Source organism: Euprymna scolopes, chromosome 14 (assembly GCF_053919585.1).
Source record: "Euprymna scolopes isolate OS-2025 chromosome 14, ASM5391958v1, whole genome shotgun sequence".
Classification (NCBI taxonomy): Eukaryota; Metazoa; Mollusca; class Cephalopoda; order Sepiida; family Sepiolidae; genus Euprymna; species Euprymna scolopes.
The window spans coordinates 149,705,863-149,723,489 of record NC_136495.1 but is presented as its reverse complement, the minus strand read 5'-3'; the positions used below and the strand labels follow the sequence as shown (position 1 = coordinate 149,723,489).

The following is a 17,627-nucleotide window of genomic DNA, read 5'->3' as shown; positions in this document are numbered from 1 at the left end:
TTTGATTAAAAATTCGATAATATGCATAAACGCTTACTTTCTTAAGTGGTCTTATGATTTTGACCAGGACTGTATGCATGTATATATATATATATATATATATATATATATATATATATATATATATATATATATATATATATATATATATATATATATATATATATCTCAGTAATAAGATTTTAGTTATTTTTGATATTCATAAATGACTTGCCTGATCGCATCATCATTGCTAAGTTGTGAAAACTTACCGCGGCATCTCATTAATATCCTTTGTCATCAAATGTAATATTTTTAGATTGTTTTGTTTGGTTTGATTGTTTTGTTTTACGGCATATCAACCCTTTTCAGTTATTTAATGTTGAATCCAGTAGGTGGCATGTTGTTTTTAAGCTGACCTAGTCTTTTGGTATTTATTTTGCTTCCCCACGAAAGCAAAATATAACACACGGTTGTTTTTTTAATATGGCGGAGGGGGGGGGGGACCAGCTCCCAGGTGCACTTTGGAAGTAGGCAAAAATAAAAATTTTCTTAGTATAAAAGGGTTTCCTCTCCATTGACTAAGGACTTAAGTGGAGCATTAGAACAGATACTACACTGTGATCTTATAGTTTTTTGCATGAAAATTTACAAATTAAGTTAGTTCTTATTTAAGATCGAGGTTGTTTTACATATGTCCGAGTCCAGTGGTTTTGTGCCTTGGTGCGCATGCGTAGTTACGTTGTAGAAGTATTTCCACTGTTTGAAAGCATTGAAATTTGCAAAAAAAGTATACGTATGACTGTTTAAAGAATAATCAAAATACAAAATTTGTTTTTTTTAAGATGAACATGTTTATTTATATAAATTTTAACTAGCGGGATCTGCGGAAATTCCACAGGGAATCCATTCATATGTAATATATTGATGTTGGCATTCTGTAGATGTTCAGTGTAAATGGAGACGCTCTGATATTGTTATAGCATTTTTGTTAAAACTGCAAAAGTATTTATCTAAGCTAGCACGAACGCCCAGCAAAACCTGATCGTAAAGTATGCTTAAATATGATATTTTAATTCTTGCCGATTTCGTATATATTATTATAGAGTTAATATTCTATCGTTTTTAATATATTATAAAATTGCGATTTCAAAAAATAAAAAAAATATATCCATATGACTTGGGTGCATTAGCTTGAATGGAAACCAAAATAAAAACTTATAAAAAAAATAAAATATATATATATATATATATATATATATATATATATATATATATATATATATATATATATATATATATATATATACATAATTTTAGTTCCTTCAACCATAATCGAAACCGAAATAAAGACTTATGAAGAATTCTTGCTAAAATTATTTATAAAAAAACATAGATTACTGGAGTGCTATCAGTTATAATCGAAACCGAAACCAAAACTTATGAAGAATTCTTGGTAAAATTATATATTACAAGAAATGAAAGTACATAACAATTAAACGACCCGGATGTAAGCGTGACACAGAAAATAACACACATGCTATCGTATTAATATATAGATTTTCGACTCATAGTCTTCATTAGACATTATTTTTTTTTTCACACGCAGCATGTTGTTATTAAGCCAATGTATTTAAACTATTATTGAAAGAAAGAACTTTGTTTTCTTGATTTAGGTCTTTGGATGGAATGCTGAAACCGAAAATCAAAAACTCCCATGTACCGTTATGGAATTATACTCTTCTACGAGCACAGGTAAAAATTATTGTCTACTTTTAGAATGTTTGTATTTTCAAGAACGGTTGTTATTTAACCGCAGGTGTTTTTATATGTTTTGATTTGTTTTAGCTTGGTTTATTAATCTACGGCACGTCAACTTTCGTGTAGACTATTACATTCCGAAGTTTTATCTCTATACTTATAAAGTCGTTTATCGCGCTAGCAGTGAAATTAAGATAGCAAATTCATATTCAAAATTTCCTTCTAATACGCTGATCGTATGTATGCTATCAACGTCGTCAGGTAAATTAATTTATATATTGCTTTGCAGAAGAACATCAATTCATACCAGCAGAATGATGAGAAAAAATATCTTTATTTGAAAAAGGCGTATATCGTCGTTGTAAGTTTCAGAAATAAATCAAACTAATGATTATATTTATTTATTGAAACAATTACATATACCATTATTTGGTGTTCTAACTTCTTAAAACAACTTTACGTAATAATGTTTTCAATGATATATCTATTAAAAAAAAAAAGGCGCCAACCACGTCAAACACAGCAGATTCGAACTTTACTTAATGCTCGTCAACAAGAACGGACGTATGTTACGTTCACCTCTAAGAAGACATATCGCCACTTGGAGGTAAGGGGGCTACTATTTGGGACCATGCCTAGGAAAGATTAACAAGATGTTGGTTTATGTTACATTTAAACTTCTGCATATCAGTACAGTCAGGGAAACAAGAAACAGTCAGGGAATTCCAAAGTCTAGCTGTTTGAGGGAGGAAACTATTAGAGTAGAAAGCTTTCTGGCATTTAGGGGCTCAACATTGAAGGAGTGAGATCTTATTACTAAGCAGGTTAGTCTGATATATGTACATCGAGGGGGCACAAGTGAAATGAGTTCATCAGAGCACACTCCATTAAAATATTTGTAAAACAGACACAGAGATGCAACATTGCGATAATGGGACAGGGGTTGGAGCTTAGTTGATAAAATGGGACCTATTAGATTGTAGACACTTTTTTGGACCCTATCCAAGAGGGAGAGACTAGTGGTAGATCCACCAGCCCAGATGTAACAATACTCCATGCATAAGCGAATGGTGGCTTTATAGAGTTACAGGATACTCTCAGGTGTGAGTAGTTTTCTAGCATGATAGAGGGAGCCCACCCTCTTTGCAGCAGCTTTCACAATGTCCTCTATGTATCTGTTCCAGTTCATATTGCTTGTAAATGCTAAGCCAAGGAGCTTAAAAGAAGAATTCTTAGGTAGGGTGTTATTTGTCAAGGATATCAGTGGTTGGAGAAGCTTCTTATAATTATTAAAGGAGAGCAGCTTAGTGTTACTAGCATTAAATGTTACCATCCATTTGCGGCCACATTCCATTACGGTCTTGAGATCATTTTCTAAGGATTCAGCCATCGTCTTAGATTTGTATACATCCATCCTTCCCTTGTGCATGTTATAGTGTTGTATCATCAGCAAATATACCCATCTCGGACACAATATTATCAGGGAGGTCATTAATGAATATCAAGAATAACAGTGGTCAAAGGATCGACCCCTGAAGCACCCCCGCATTAATATTATGCTGCTTGGATATACGCCCATCAATGACAACCTGGATGGTCCTATTGTCTAAGAAGGATCTAATTATATTTAGTATACGTCCAGTTATACTGTACGATTTAATTTTCATTAGCAGCCCTTCATGCCAGACTTTGTCAAAGGCCTTAGATATATCAAGGGCTACAGCTCTGGCTTCGCTAGCCTTATCCAGTACATGGTATATGCGTTCAGAGATGGCTGTTAAAATTTCTGCAGTAAAATGGCATTGCTTAAATCTATACAGGATTCAGCAAGACGTTTGTTGTAGAGTTTGGAAAATACGAGGGCTAGCTCAGCTGAGCATTTCTTAGTTAGTATAGCAGGGATAAGATCAGGCCCACATGCTTTGAAGGTTTCTAAGTTTTTTATTATATCATGACATGAGAAGGGAGGATTTTCACATCATCAAGTGTGGCTTTAATCCGCATAGGGAAGTTTAGAAGGGAGTTGTTTGACTTTAAGATTGAGTTAGAGGTGAATCAATGGGCAAGCAGTTCCGCCTCCTCAGTTGCCGTGTATGGGACCTTCTGGTTGTTGGATAGTGGAGGGATTACTGATTGGCTTTTATTTATTACACTATTATAATTCACGGGTGGCTTATCCCCTCGTAATTAATACCACTAGAATGAAGAGAGAAAAAAGTTTTCTTTGAAAAAGACGCTGAAAGTCTCAATAAAAAATTTAACTAAATAATTTTATTTATTTAATAAAAAAAATATATAACATTATTTGATGTTCTAACTTCTTTAAAAAATCGTTTGAAAAACATGAGTAAAAGTAGCATTTTTGTAGTAAGTGGTTTGGAGACAAGATACAGCAGCATGCCCAAAGATATACTGACTGAACTTAAAACAAGTTTTATAATGAAAATCAATAAGGAATATCCGCCTTACTACAAAAATGCTATTTTTATTTTGGTGTCTTAAACTTCTCCCCCCCCCCTATTTTTTGCTGTTGAAAAGATTATCTTCGAATACAAAACCAAAATGCAAATTATTGTCAATAATTATTATCCATTTAATAAAATGAATATCGTATTCGAAACGATCGTACACTCAAGTTGATTTTGTTTGTATTTCCTTTTGAAACTAATTTATCATTTATAAGCCTGATGAATCCTAGTGTGGATGAAATACGGAATATTCTGTGTAGCTTAATTGCCATATATATTTTATAACTAACTTTATATATATATATATATATATATATATATATATATATATATATAGAGAGAGAGAGAGAGAGAGAGAGAGAGAGAGAGAGAGAGAGAGAGAAAGAAAGAGAGAGAGAGAGAATTTTTCTTCTCATTCCAGAATTTCTTTTGAGAATTTGTATTTTATTTCTTAATTAATCTTATTTTTCTTCTTATTCCAGAATTTCCTGGTCTACTTTCTAGCTGGATTAAAAAAGTTTAATCCAGAATGGCTAGAAGGATATTCAATGAAATCCTTAAACGAACACTGGGTGTTTATGCCTTTTAAGTAAGTTTTCCTTTGTGTAGTGGCATACTCATAAATTTATTAAAGGTATTACTAATACGGGTTAACTAATTTTAGGGAGCACTTTAAGTCTACTCTCAGTCCGCCAGCTGGATATCTAATCCTACCTTTTGACGTTATGGATAGACTCATACAACTTTTCTTTAAAATTTAGAAGCTGAAATAGATTATTTAGAATAAGCAGGTAATGAGACTCAGGGACATGCGTAGTGGAGGGTGGGAGGGGGTGCTAGGAGTGCACCAGCATCTGCCCCTTTTACTCCTGTTTTAAAAGTGTCCTTTTCAGAGGAATGTATTTTAAGACTGTGCTTCAGAGTTTCTATATTTTTACCTTTTTTTGTTTTTCACTTGAGCACCTGCCATAAAATGTTCTCTGCACGTCACTGGATATAAATTGTCAGTCTGCCATACTGAAGTTTGAAATAGCATTTTTTTTTTTTTGGTCTCGAACTCTATAGCTTTAAATAATAGTTTTGTTAGTTTTTGCACACAAAAGTTTTAAATAGTCTTTTTGTTTGTCTGTCAGATATAAATTGTAAATAGCACTTTTTTTGATTGGTCACACTAAAGTCTGAAATATCAATATCAATTAAAATTTTTAAAGATCATTTGGAAATAACATTTTTTTAGTCTATCAAGCTAATGTTATGTTAGTTTGTCAGATATCAATTGTAAACTTCATTTTTTTGGCTTGTCATACTAAAGTTTGAAATTGTATTTTGGGAGGGGGGGGTCTGTTAACTAAATTTGAAAAAGTGTTTTTGTTGATCTGTCACAATTATGTTTAAAATAGTATTTTTGTTGGTCTGTCATGCTTATGCTTCAAATAACATTTTCATTAGTCTGTCACGCATAAGTTTGAAGTATCGTTTCGTTGGTCTGTCACACTAATTTTTAAATAGCATTTTTATTAGTCTTTCACATTATGCTTGAAATAATATTTATGTTAGTCTGACATGCATAGTCTGAAGTATCATTTTGGTTAGTCTGTCACATAAAGTTTGAAATAACATTTTTGTTGCTCTGTCACACACATGTTTAAAATAGCATTTTTATTGGTCTGTCACATTATGCTTGAAATAATATTTTTGTTAGTCTCTCACACATAAGTCTAAAGTATCATTTTGGTTAGTCTGTCATATAAAGTTTGAAATAACATGTTTTTTGGTCTGTCACACATATGCTTGAAATAACATTTTTATTATTAGTGGATGCATTTTAAGAATAACTGCTAATCCTAATTTTTATTGCAATTTTTTTTATTTATCGACTTTTAAAATGAATAATGCATTTTCTTTTTTTTTTTTTTGCAGGTTCATCCTGACACCTGACCAAGTGGATTTATTTGTGGTTCATTATTTTGGTTTCGTCCTGGATTTAACAATTGGATTCTTTCTTTTCTTTGACGTCACCCGGCCGTATGCCATGCTGTTTGGTATCAGCTTCCATTTCATGAACTCTCAAATTTTTAATATTGGTAGGTACTTATGCACCTAGGTGACCCAACATGAAAACGTTTGTAAAAATCTTAAAAGCAATTGTTTTAATATTTCAAGATCATCAAGAAGAATAATTGCAAGAAATATTAAATTAGTTTCAAAAATGCCTTGGACAGTCCAAGAAATAACAAAATTGCCGTTGTGCAGCATAGTTAACAAAAAAAAAAAAATAAGTAATAAAAGATCTACAACGACTAACCTTCTTTTTTTTTTTTTTTTTACACAGTGATCACCACTTATCAAGGCCCGGAAGCCACTCAGGGATAAGGGTTATTGCAAGTACATTACATTAGTGGTGAGATTCGATGAAGTGTTTACTTAAGGGGGCGGTTCATCAGGAATTTGTTTACATTGGACTTGAAGACATCCAAGTTGTAGTCCGGTGGGAAGCAGACAGACGGAACAGAGTTCCACAGGCGTGCAGTTCTAAGAAAGAAGCTTTGTTCATGGAATCCGCGTTTTGATTTAGGCACAGATATAGAGTGGGGGAAATTTTTCACAGTGGATTCAGCTAGACGGGTGTTTTTTGTGAAAGATTGGCGAGGGGGGACCAGAGATTGGAGTTCAGACGAGCACCTGCCATGGAAATAACGATAAAACAAGGATAGGCTCGCAACGTCTCTTCTGTGGGGGAGAGGTTGCAGGGTAGAGAAAAGGTCACCCCTCACTAAGCCACGAAGTCTATTTTGTACTCTGTCAAGGCATGATAGGCTGTTTTTAGCAGCTCCTGCCCAAATATGGCAACAGTATTCCATCCTTGGACGTACTTGGCTTTTATATAGATAGAATATAGATACAAAACTTCTTCATCTTCACCGATTCCGATACAGTTACAGATTCCGATTTTTATTCTTCATAAATCTCTAAATATTTAACTATAGAGTTGTTATTTTTCTCCGATTACCGTAAAAAAAAAATCAAAAAAAATCAGGTTACATGTGCAGACATTTTCTCAAACATAAAAAATACATTTGTAAGGGATGATATATAGATATTAGTTTTAAAAAATTGGTTTAAAATCAATAAATATTTATTATTTTATTACTTCCAGCAACGGAAGATTTTGTTTTCACACAAAATAAAGTAAAAAAAACAAACAAACAAAAAAACAATTAAAAGAATTGTTTTTGACATCGAAAAATGGGCACAAATTTTTCAGATTCAGATACTATCAAATGTTCTGATTTTTTTCGATTACCAATTCTGATTAATCGTCCCAACACTAATTTATACTCTGAATAATTTTATTGAAACTCGACTGAACATACGGAAATTAATAACTACAGCACAAAAGTAAAATAGAACAGATATATTGAGAGCAAGAAAGTATATACAATATTTACATAGAGTCCATTGGTATAGCCATGGGGAGACTGTCCTTGGAGATGGTGTCGGCTGGGTAGTCGTCGACTCTTGATCTCGTCTCTCTGAGTCTCTCGTTGGGTCTCTCTTGCCTTTACAGTACCAACCACATTTATATGGTTCAGACTCCATGTACGTTAATTAAGTGGATCCTACCACAACATCCCCTCCCAAACCTTGGAGTCCATTTTAGATTTCAAAATGGCTTCATATATGGGATGATGATTATGGGGTATTTTCGTCGTAGGTCCCATTTGCATACTTTATATGAATATGTTTATCTTGGGTTGAGCATATTGGGAAGTGATATACAAATAACCATTAACGTATTAAGCGATGCTCTTTGTGTAAACAAATTGAGCTTAGGTATTTGGATAATGTCAAAACATTATTAATGTGAATAACTTTCAAGATGAGAACAGTAGTCCGAATAATTCAAATAATTCAAATCATCAATTCTAATCTAAAAAATTATTTGTTTTTCTTGGCATGCAATATTTTTTTTTAAAACTAATTAATTAGCAGAAATGCACACAAAACAGTTTTAAAATTTAAATTGATGTTTTCTCCTTTTCTTTCAAGGAATGTTTCCCTGGACGATGATAGCAACAATAACAGTCTTCCTTTATACTGATTGGCCAAGAAAAGCCTTTAAAAAACTGCCATATGATTTTCTGTGGATTTTCCCTGTTGATGAGCCAATCCAGCAAAGTCCGCACTGTATTTATTCTACTGAGGTAAGTGAGCAGTTCAATCTATAAAATATTTTATTAAATGAATAAAATCGTTTTTTGGGGGTTTGTGTGTTTTTTTTTTGTTTTTTTTTTTTAGAATTTCACTACAAGACACCTTTTTTTCAATGATTGTTGTTTTTTTTATTTATTTATTTTGTTGTTTTACACCGAAAATGTCAGAAAAAATTTAATCATTTGATAAAATGGATGCTTCTGCATTTGTCGACCCACGATTTCCACAAAGTTGCCCGGGTCTGCTCAATAGACGACAGGAATAATCTGAAATGGCCGGGTTAAACTTATAAAAAAAACACACGCACACAAATTGTTACAACCTTTCCCTCTCTATGTTAAGAATGGCGACGATCACTGAAATTCATTAAGTAATACATTGAAAAAAATGTTTTAATGTCCAGAAAAACTACTTGTTGATCGTTTCCGGTTCTTCCTGTTAGCTTCCGGACACACCCAAGTAACTTCGTGGAAATCGCGGGTTGATAAATGCAGAAGTGCCATAAAATATTTTATAACTTTATTTGATTTTTTAAAGATTTTCAAATTAACCTTAGAAAATAATGTTTTCAAAGATGTCATCTAAGCTTTAGCCTCTTTCCCAACGACAAAATGTTGCATTCCTCTGCTTGTTCTACAACAAATGCTCCAACGAACTGCAAGCACTTGTACCCCCTCGATGTAAATACTCCCAATAAACCCGACAAACGGCTAAATCCCACCCCTAGTAGAGATCCCTAGATGTAAGAGAGCTTTCTACTCCAGTAGTTTCTTCCCAGAACTGCTAGACTTTGAAACGCCCTTCTGGGTCCCTGCTTTCCCAACTGTACTGACATGCAGAAGTTCAAGTGTAATGTGAACAGACATCTTACTGCCCAACTCCCTACATAGTACCCCTATAGCTTATGTCTCTGATAGTAGCCCCTTACATCAAAGTGGCAATGTGCCTTGTTTGGGAGTGAAAATGTAAAAAAAAAAAAATTCATGAAAATTCCCTGACTGTACTGACATGCAGAAGTTCAAGTGTAATTTTTTTTTTTTTTTTTTTTTTTTTTTTTTTTTTATTCAATTTTCACCCCAAACAAGGCACAGTGCCACTTTGAAGCAGGGGGCTACTATTAGGGAATTAATTAGCGGGGTCATTATGAAGGGAGAAGAGTAGAAAGATGTTTGTTAACATTACACTTGAACTTCTGCATATCATTGCAGTTGGGAAAGCAGAATCCCGGAAGGGAGTTCCAAAGACCCGCAGTTCTGGGGAAGAAACTATTGGAGTAAAAGGCTTTCTTGCACCTAGGGATCTCCACTGTAAAGGGATGAGACTTAGTAGCTTGTCGGGTTTGTCGGGGGTAGTTACGTCGGGGAGGTACAAGTGTTTGCAGTTCGTCAGAGCATTCACCATTAAAGTATTTGTAGAACAGGCAGAGGGATGCAACATCTCGTCGATGGGACAGAGGTTGAAGCCCAGATGACAGTTCAGGACCTATCAGGTTTGCGACTCTTTTTTGAACCCTGTCCAGGAGCGAGAGACAAGCAGCAGATGCACCAGCCCAGATGTGACAACAGTACTCCATACATGGGCGAATGGTTGCCTTATAGAGGTATAGGATACTGGCAGGCGTAAGTAGTTTTCTAGCACGGTAGAGGGAGCCAACCTTCCTTGCAGCAGCCTTGGCAATGCTCTCAATGTATCTATTCCAGTTCATATTCCCTGTAAACGTTAGGCCGAGGAGTTTAAAAGAAGTACTTTCAGGCAATGTGTTCTTGGCCATTGCTATTGGTGGTAGAGAAGGTTTCTTGTAGTTATTGAAGGAAACAAGCTTAGTCTTAGCAGCATTGAATGAGACCAACCATTTTTGTCCCCATTCCACTACGGATTGGAGGTCATCCTCTAGTGTTTCTGCCATTTTCTTGGATATGTGTTCATTTGTTTTCCCCTCATATCTGTTATAGAGAGTGGTGTCATCGGCAAATATACCCATCTCCGAAACAATATTATCAGGGAGGTCGTTTATGAATATCAGGAACAATAGAGGTCCAAGGATAGACCCCTGAGGCACTCCCGCATTTATGTCATATTGTTTGGATGTACGTCCGTCGAGGACAACTTTGATTTTTCTATTACTTAAGAAGGATTTAATTACGTTATGAATTCTTCCAGTGATTCCATATGATCTAATTTTCCTTAGAAGACCATCGTGCCATACCCTGTCAAAAGCCTTAGATATATCAAGGGCCACCGCTCTACCCTCCCCTGTTTTATCCAATGAACGGTATATACGTTCAGAAACTACAGTTAAGATATCTGCTGTTGAACGGGCTTGCCTGAATCCATATTGTTTGTCAGTCAAGAGTTTAGCAGCTGTTAGGTGCTGGACTAGGGCTTTATTAACTAAGGACTCAAATATTTTGGCGAAAAGCGGGAGGAGGCTAATGGGGCGATAATTTAGTGGGTCAGTTCTTTCACCAGAATTCTTGAAGACTGGTACCACAGAGGCGGTTTTCCAGCAGTCGGGAAAACAAGATTCGTTAAGGCATTTATTGTAAAGTTTGGACAGAACTGGAGCAACCTCGGCAGAGCATTTTTTTAATAGCACAGCCGGGATGAGATCTGGTCCACATGCTTTAGAGGTGTCTAGGTTTTTTATAATAGCATGTACCTGAGAAGGGGTGATGAACAGACATCTTCACTGCCCAACTTCATAAATAGTATCCCTGCAAATCTGATCCCAAATAGTAGCCCCACACGACTAAGTGGCTCTGTGCCTTGTTTGGGGTTAAATGTCAATAAAAAATCTCCTCAAAAATCTCCAAAAGTTAGGAACATAATTACAAACCCATAACAACATATAAAATAGACATTTTAAAATTAATCGTCTCTACTGATGGAATGACTGCAATATTTTTCCCTGATTCTCATATAATCATCGATCTTTTCTAAATTCCTGATTCTAAGACAATTGCTGATTCCGATTGTCTTTAAAGTTTTAAATACTAAGTTATAGAGTTGTAGTTTTTAAAACATTTTAATTTAGTTTTCGGATTACCATAAAAACACATTTAACACGTGCATATAGTTAAGTAAAATACACTGGGGATGAGGGCATCAATTAGACAAGTAAATCTTTCAAACTATTTTTTTCTCAAATGTTTTCTCCCATAATAAATTGGAAAAACCAAAACAACTAAGTTTATTTTTCGGTTTAATTTTTTTTTTTTTAATAAATTTATTATGATCTGTAGATTTTAGTTTTACTGGTAGTTTAAAAGCAATAAATATTTATCATTTGTTCATTAATACCAATAAGGAGAAGTTAAGTTTGTTGCTTGTTCAGAATTCCTCCTATATTAAAAGAAAAAAAAAAAAGAAAAATCTGTATGATATGCATATCTATGATGGAAAGAAAATATCATATTCCAAAAATTATGTAAATTGATCAAGTAGCCTTATTTTTATAAATAAAATAGTTTTTTAGGAGATTAATGGAAATTCCTAGCCATTACAACAAAATTCTCGCAAGTCTAAATTATCTCCCTTGTTTCTTGAGACTATTTTCAAAATGGCATAGCGAGACAGTCACCTCGGTTAGCCATAAAATTTGGTTTGCTTATTTAAAAATAAACCTATTTAATAAATTTATGTGGTTTTTGAAATATGATATTTTCTTTCTATTACACGTATGTTCATCTTTTCTTTCTTTTTTTTTAATATAAGGAGAATTCTGGACATTTTAAGATTTAAACAGCAACAAAATTAAAAGAGTCGTTTTTGGAATCAGAAATTAGGCTAAATTTTTTCCAATTTAGATATATTTTGATTTTTTAAGGACTGTTATCCTCATCTTCATATTTGTTGTTGTTGTTTCACCACGTTTCGGCCAACTATTCCTCTGGCCTTCTTCAGGTGGTTAACCACGATGGGATAGGAACGCTGAGTCTTGTAACTGTATCCCCGCGGATACGTGGATTGATGGAGGCGTTGAGTTTCTACAGTTCCAGGTGAGCATTGTCTGAAGATAGCGGTTTCAATCCTATCCAAAGCCGGCCAGAGGATTAGTTGGCCAAAACATGGTGAGACAACAACAACTATGGAAGGCAGTAATTGCTGAGGATGCAGTTAAGAGACTCAACATTCCTATCTCGTCGCGGTTAACCACCTGAAGAAAACCAGAGGATGAATTGGCCGAAACGTGGTAAGACAACAATAACAAATATGAAGATGAGGATAAGTCTGCAAAAAGAATGAATACGCAAATTTTGAAGACTCATCTCAACGGATTCCAAAAAATAAAATAATGTATAAAAACCAATTCAGATCTTCCAAAAAGTTCCAATATTTCTGATCCTTGATTCTGATTAAATTGTCCCGACACTAATTTCACTTACTTGATGCATAAAAGTCAATGTGAATAACAGAGCCACCAAAGTGGAAAGTAAGAAAAATCTAATAAAAACTTTTGATCTGAGTTTATTTTTATTCATTTTTTAGGAGACCTGTTCATCTGGACAAGTGCTTGAACCCACCTCAACTATGCAAGAAGAAAGCTCAAGTCATTCACCAGCAAAGAAAGACAGCAAGAAAAAGAAATATTCAGCCTATCATGTGGCATCAACCATTTTCACCATCCTTTATCTGGCCGTCCAGTGTTTCCTGCCATATTCCCATTTTATCACAAAGGCGAGTCAAAAAAAGATTTTCCAATTTCAGAAATCAATTCAATTTCAGATTTGAATTCTAACATGAAAAAAAAAAACAGATAGCGGCCACACACACAAAAATTAAATAAACGACATCAGTACTAGAAAACAAGAAGGCATAAAATTGTATAGGACACGTGTCATGGTGTAAATGTTGAAACTTTAGGGGGGGTATCGGAATCGTAAAATTTGTGCCTGTTTTCGGATGCCAAAACGATTCTTTTAATTGTTTAAGAAAAAAAATAAATTTTTTTTTTAGAGAAAATCTTCCAGTATTGGTACTAATGATAATTGTTATGGTGTAAATGTTTGGAAAGAATAAGGAGAAGACTCAGAAACAGTAAGGTCCTGGATATGATCTTAAACTATATCCGACGGTGAGACCCCAGCTTGCGGGCTTTGGGGAGTGTGGAGCCACCCTTTAATTGCCATTGGTCCCAGATCCACTCTGACCCAGAGTGGTAATACCTGTTAGGGTCCCAACTATGGGTTAAATAGAAACCGACTTGACAAAAAAATATATATTCTATTAAAAACATTTTTCTTCAAAATAACTGGATTCAGCATTAAATAACCTGAAAAGGGTTGATATGCCGTAAAAAAAACAACAACAACAGCAGCAGCAGCGATAAGAAACAGTGAAATGAATAATATATTAAACAGAAAATACAGAAACGATGTTGTTTGCGTGGGAATTCCGCTCAACTGAATAGCAAAGAAAAGTTACGACTGTCTCTGTCTGAGTCTTGGGTTCAGACTGCTGAAAAGCAGAACCTGGTCACCGGAAGTGACGTCAGAAATAGTCCAGTGTCAGAATCTATAGGTCTGCTACCCCAACAACATGAAAAGACAAATAGAAAAAAGTAAAATAATGATAAAGATTTATGCGTTTAAAACAATTTGTCAAAATTTAGCAAACATTTTCTGAACAGGTTTTAATAGGAATTTGACTAAAAACCATTTATAGGCTTCGAAACGATTGGATATAATCTAGCAAATTCTGCAGTTACTACAACCAATAATACTGCCAATAATAGACACTATAATAGAGAACATCCAGAAAGTTTTGGTTAGAATTATGCTAAATATAACATGTGGAACTGTTGTGAGGCTAGTTTTTCTTATAGGGGTAACTTACTACTACTACTACTACTACCACTACTATTGTTTTTCTTCTCTTTTTTTCACAAGGGAAATCACCGCTTATGAAAGCCCAAAGGCTATTCAAGGACAATGTGTATCAGGTGGTCGGTAAGACACTACTGCGATGATAGGTAGTAGCGGAAATTTAGGAAAATGTGATTAAGAAAATGACTAAAAAAATTGTTTACATTGGACTTGAAAGCGACCATGTTGTAGTTAACTGGAAAGTAGCCTTGTGACATTGTGTTCTACAGACAGGTAGTTATAGGAAAGAAACTTTGTTCATGGAATTTTCTGTAGTTTTCAGCACAGACAGAGAGTAGGAGATTGTCGGCAGTGGTTATTATGAATGCTTTACAGAGGGGAACAATGGATTGAATCTCCATGAAACACGTGCCATGAAACTAATGGTAGAGCAGAGGTAGAGCTGCAACGGTTCTTCTGTGCGAAAGATGTAGTAAGGAGAAGAAAAGGACATCATTCACCAGATTTCAAAGTCGGTTTTGTACACTGTCCAGACAGGAGACGATGCTCTGAGCAGTTCCTTCTCAGATGGTGCAACAGTACTTCATTCTAGAACGTCTTTGACTCTTATAAAGGTAGAGGAGAGTCAGGATTGAGATACCTACTGGAGCGATAGAATGATCTAACCATTTTTCCAGTAATCTTGACAATAGATTTGATGTAAGTTTTCTATTTCAGTTCAGAGGTAAAGGTCAGTTCCAGAAGCTTGTCAAAACAGGATCCTTCCTTAAGACAAGAGCCATTCATTTCAATTGGGGACAATGGGGGACCATTGGCCGTCACTGCAATTTAAACGATTAGATAAAGCGAAAAATACTCTTTAAAATGATATATAAAGTAAAGGTATTATAACATAGAAGCTCGTGTGAAAATACATCATTTGAAATCAAAATGAAAAATTTTGCAAGAACTTTCTTCTTCACCCAATACATGGTGGCATTAAGAAATTAGCATCCAAACCTATTTCTGGTCAGATCTTTATTTATCCCTCTTTCATCACTTCTTCCTGTGTTTTCCTTGGCCTTCTCCTGTGAACTAGACCTGCTACCTTAACTGTTCTACATCTATTAACCCAAGCATTCTCATTTATTTGGTCAACATGGCCATAACATTGAAATCTCATGTTCTGCACACGTCTCCCTATACTTTCCAGATTTAACTTTCCACTGAGGTCATTAGATCTAAGGTTCTCTTTAAAATTCACATTACACATCCATCGTATTATTGTCATATCATTTCTCTCCATGCAACACATATCTTCAACCATTACTAACCAGGTTTCACTTCCATGCATCATCACACTTTGTAGGCACAACTGATATATTTTGCCTTTCATCGACAGTGGGGAAACTCTGCTAAAGTTCGCTCAATTCACTCCTTTATCTGTCTTTATATCAAACATATACTTATCACTACCTACCATATTTTCCTTGGCCTCCCACTGCCAACTGCTTCTGCTAATGAAACTGTTCTACATATACTAAACCGAGAACTCTTGTCTATTCTTCTAATGTGACCAAGCCAACTAAGTCTCCTGTTCTACACACATTTTTCTATACTGCCCAAATTTAATCTTCCTCTGAGATCTATAGAACTCTCATCCATTCTTTCAATGTGGCGGTACCATTGAAGTCTACACTTCTACACATATATCTCGGTACTCTATAGATTTGATTTTCCTCTGAGGTCATCAGAACTAAGCCTATTTTTAAAACTCACATTACATATCCATTGTATCATTCTCATATCATTTCTCTCCATGCAACGCATAAGATCAACCATTACAGATGTCACTTCCATACATCGTCACACCTCAATATTGTCACAGAAATATTAAAGACTGCGTGTGAAGCAGACATTGAAATGATCACAGAAAAATCAGGTCATGAAAAAGGGGTTAGGCTGTAAAACTGAAAACTTACTACTATTGTGAATTATTACAAAGGGTAAAAGTGAAGCTCTACGTGGAGGTAATTACAGAGGCTTAAAATTGATGAATGAAAGTGCTTGAGAGAATAACTGAGCATAAAATAATTAAGATTACTTCAAAGAGGACTAGAAGGTGTGGAAGATTTGAGCAAAGTTTGTCCCAAGGGTGCTCAGAGAACTCCATCTTTGTCACTGACTATTTGACCAAGATAGGCATCAAGACAGTTCCTCACCTATAGTCCAGAGCTTGCTCCTTATGAGTTTTGCTTATTCCTTAAGCTCTAGGAAAACCTTAAAGACTATCATTATGAGACAACTGAGGAGATGAAAGGGGCTTGTGACACAAGAGGACTTCCATGGGACTTTCCAGAAGTTGTTGGAACAGTACAACAAATCTCCTCTGGGATCTTCCGACCACTCGTTAAGATAAAAACGAAATGTAATAAGTCCCCAGATGTACCTCTCCACCGTACTGTATATCGATACTCTACAGCTGACTGGGATAGCTTCCATACATTTATATCTGATCTATCCCTGCATTCCATGTTTAAAAAGGATGTGTCCTCTATAGTATCAGACCTGACCGAATGGTTAATTGTAGACATAGACCGATTCATACCATCCAAAAAATTCCAACAAAAACCTAACAGCCAGCCATGGTTCTCTCCAGAATGTGCTGCTGTCATCGCGCGCAGAAATCACTTTTTCCATAGCTACCAACATAATAGATGCACTGAGACTAAAGCTGCCTTCAGGACTGCCAACAACTATTGTAAAAGAGTAATAAAAAATGCAAGAGAGCTATCTGCTCAGTCCGTTAAATCCAAAGTAGCTGAGCAGCGGCTTGGTTCCCACCAGTTCTGGCAAATAACAAATAGGATCTTGAACAGAAACGTGTGCTCTATCCCAACTATCATCAACAGACCTGAGGTCATCTCATCAGCATCAGACAAGGCCAAACTATTTGCCAAGAACTTTGCAGTTAATTCTACCCCATGCGATGTAGGCCATCAACTCCCTGTATTTCCTCCTATAACAGACAACACGCTATGCAACATACAAATATCTGTGCATGAGGTCGCCAAGCTAATCAAGAACCTTGATTCCAGTAAAGCAACTGGCCCTGACGGCATTCCAATTATAGTGTTGACAAAGCTTCAACCAGAACTTGCCCCCATACTTACAAAACTGTTTAAGCATTGCCTTAAAGAGAAGTGCTTCCCCACACCCTAGAAAACCTCATCAGTATGCCCTGTATTCAAGAATTCAGGTGATAAGTCGTCTCCCTCTCAGTACAGATCAATAAGTCTCCTATGTGTCATGAGTAAGTTGTTGGAATCCATATTAAGTAGTCAACCACCTCAGCAGAAATAACCTTCTTAGTGACATGCAATATGGTTTCCGTTCTGCT

The 17,627-nt window shown here is 35.2% G+C and overlaps 1 protein-coding gene across 1 annotated transcript in view; it reads left to right on the top strand.

Moving 5' to 3' along the window:
• The window catches only part of LOC145293285 (vitamin K-dependent gamma-carboxylase-like), a 100,025-nt gene that overhangs the window by 53,176 nt on the left and 29,222 nt on the right, over positions 1-17,627 (top strand). The window contains exons 5-9 of the mRNA XM_080139888.1: positions 1,656-1,734; positions 4,691-4,797; positions 6,129-6,292; positions 8,259-8,413; positions 12,912-13,100. Of these exons, the coding sequence (XP_079996014.1) occupies positions 1,656-1,734; positions 4,691-4,797; positions 6,129-6,292; positions 8,259-8,413; positions 12,912-13,100 (694 nt within the window). The remainder of the gene's footprint in view (positions 1-1,655; positions 1,735-4,690; positions 4,798-6,128; positions 6,293-8,258; positions 8,414-12,911; positions 13,101-17,627) is intronic.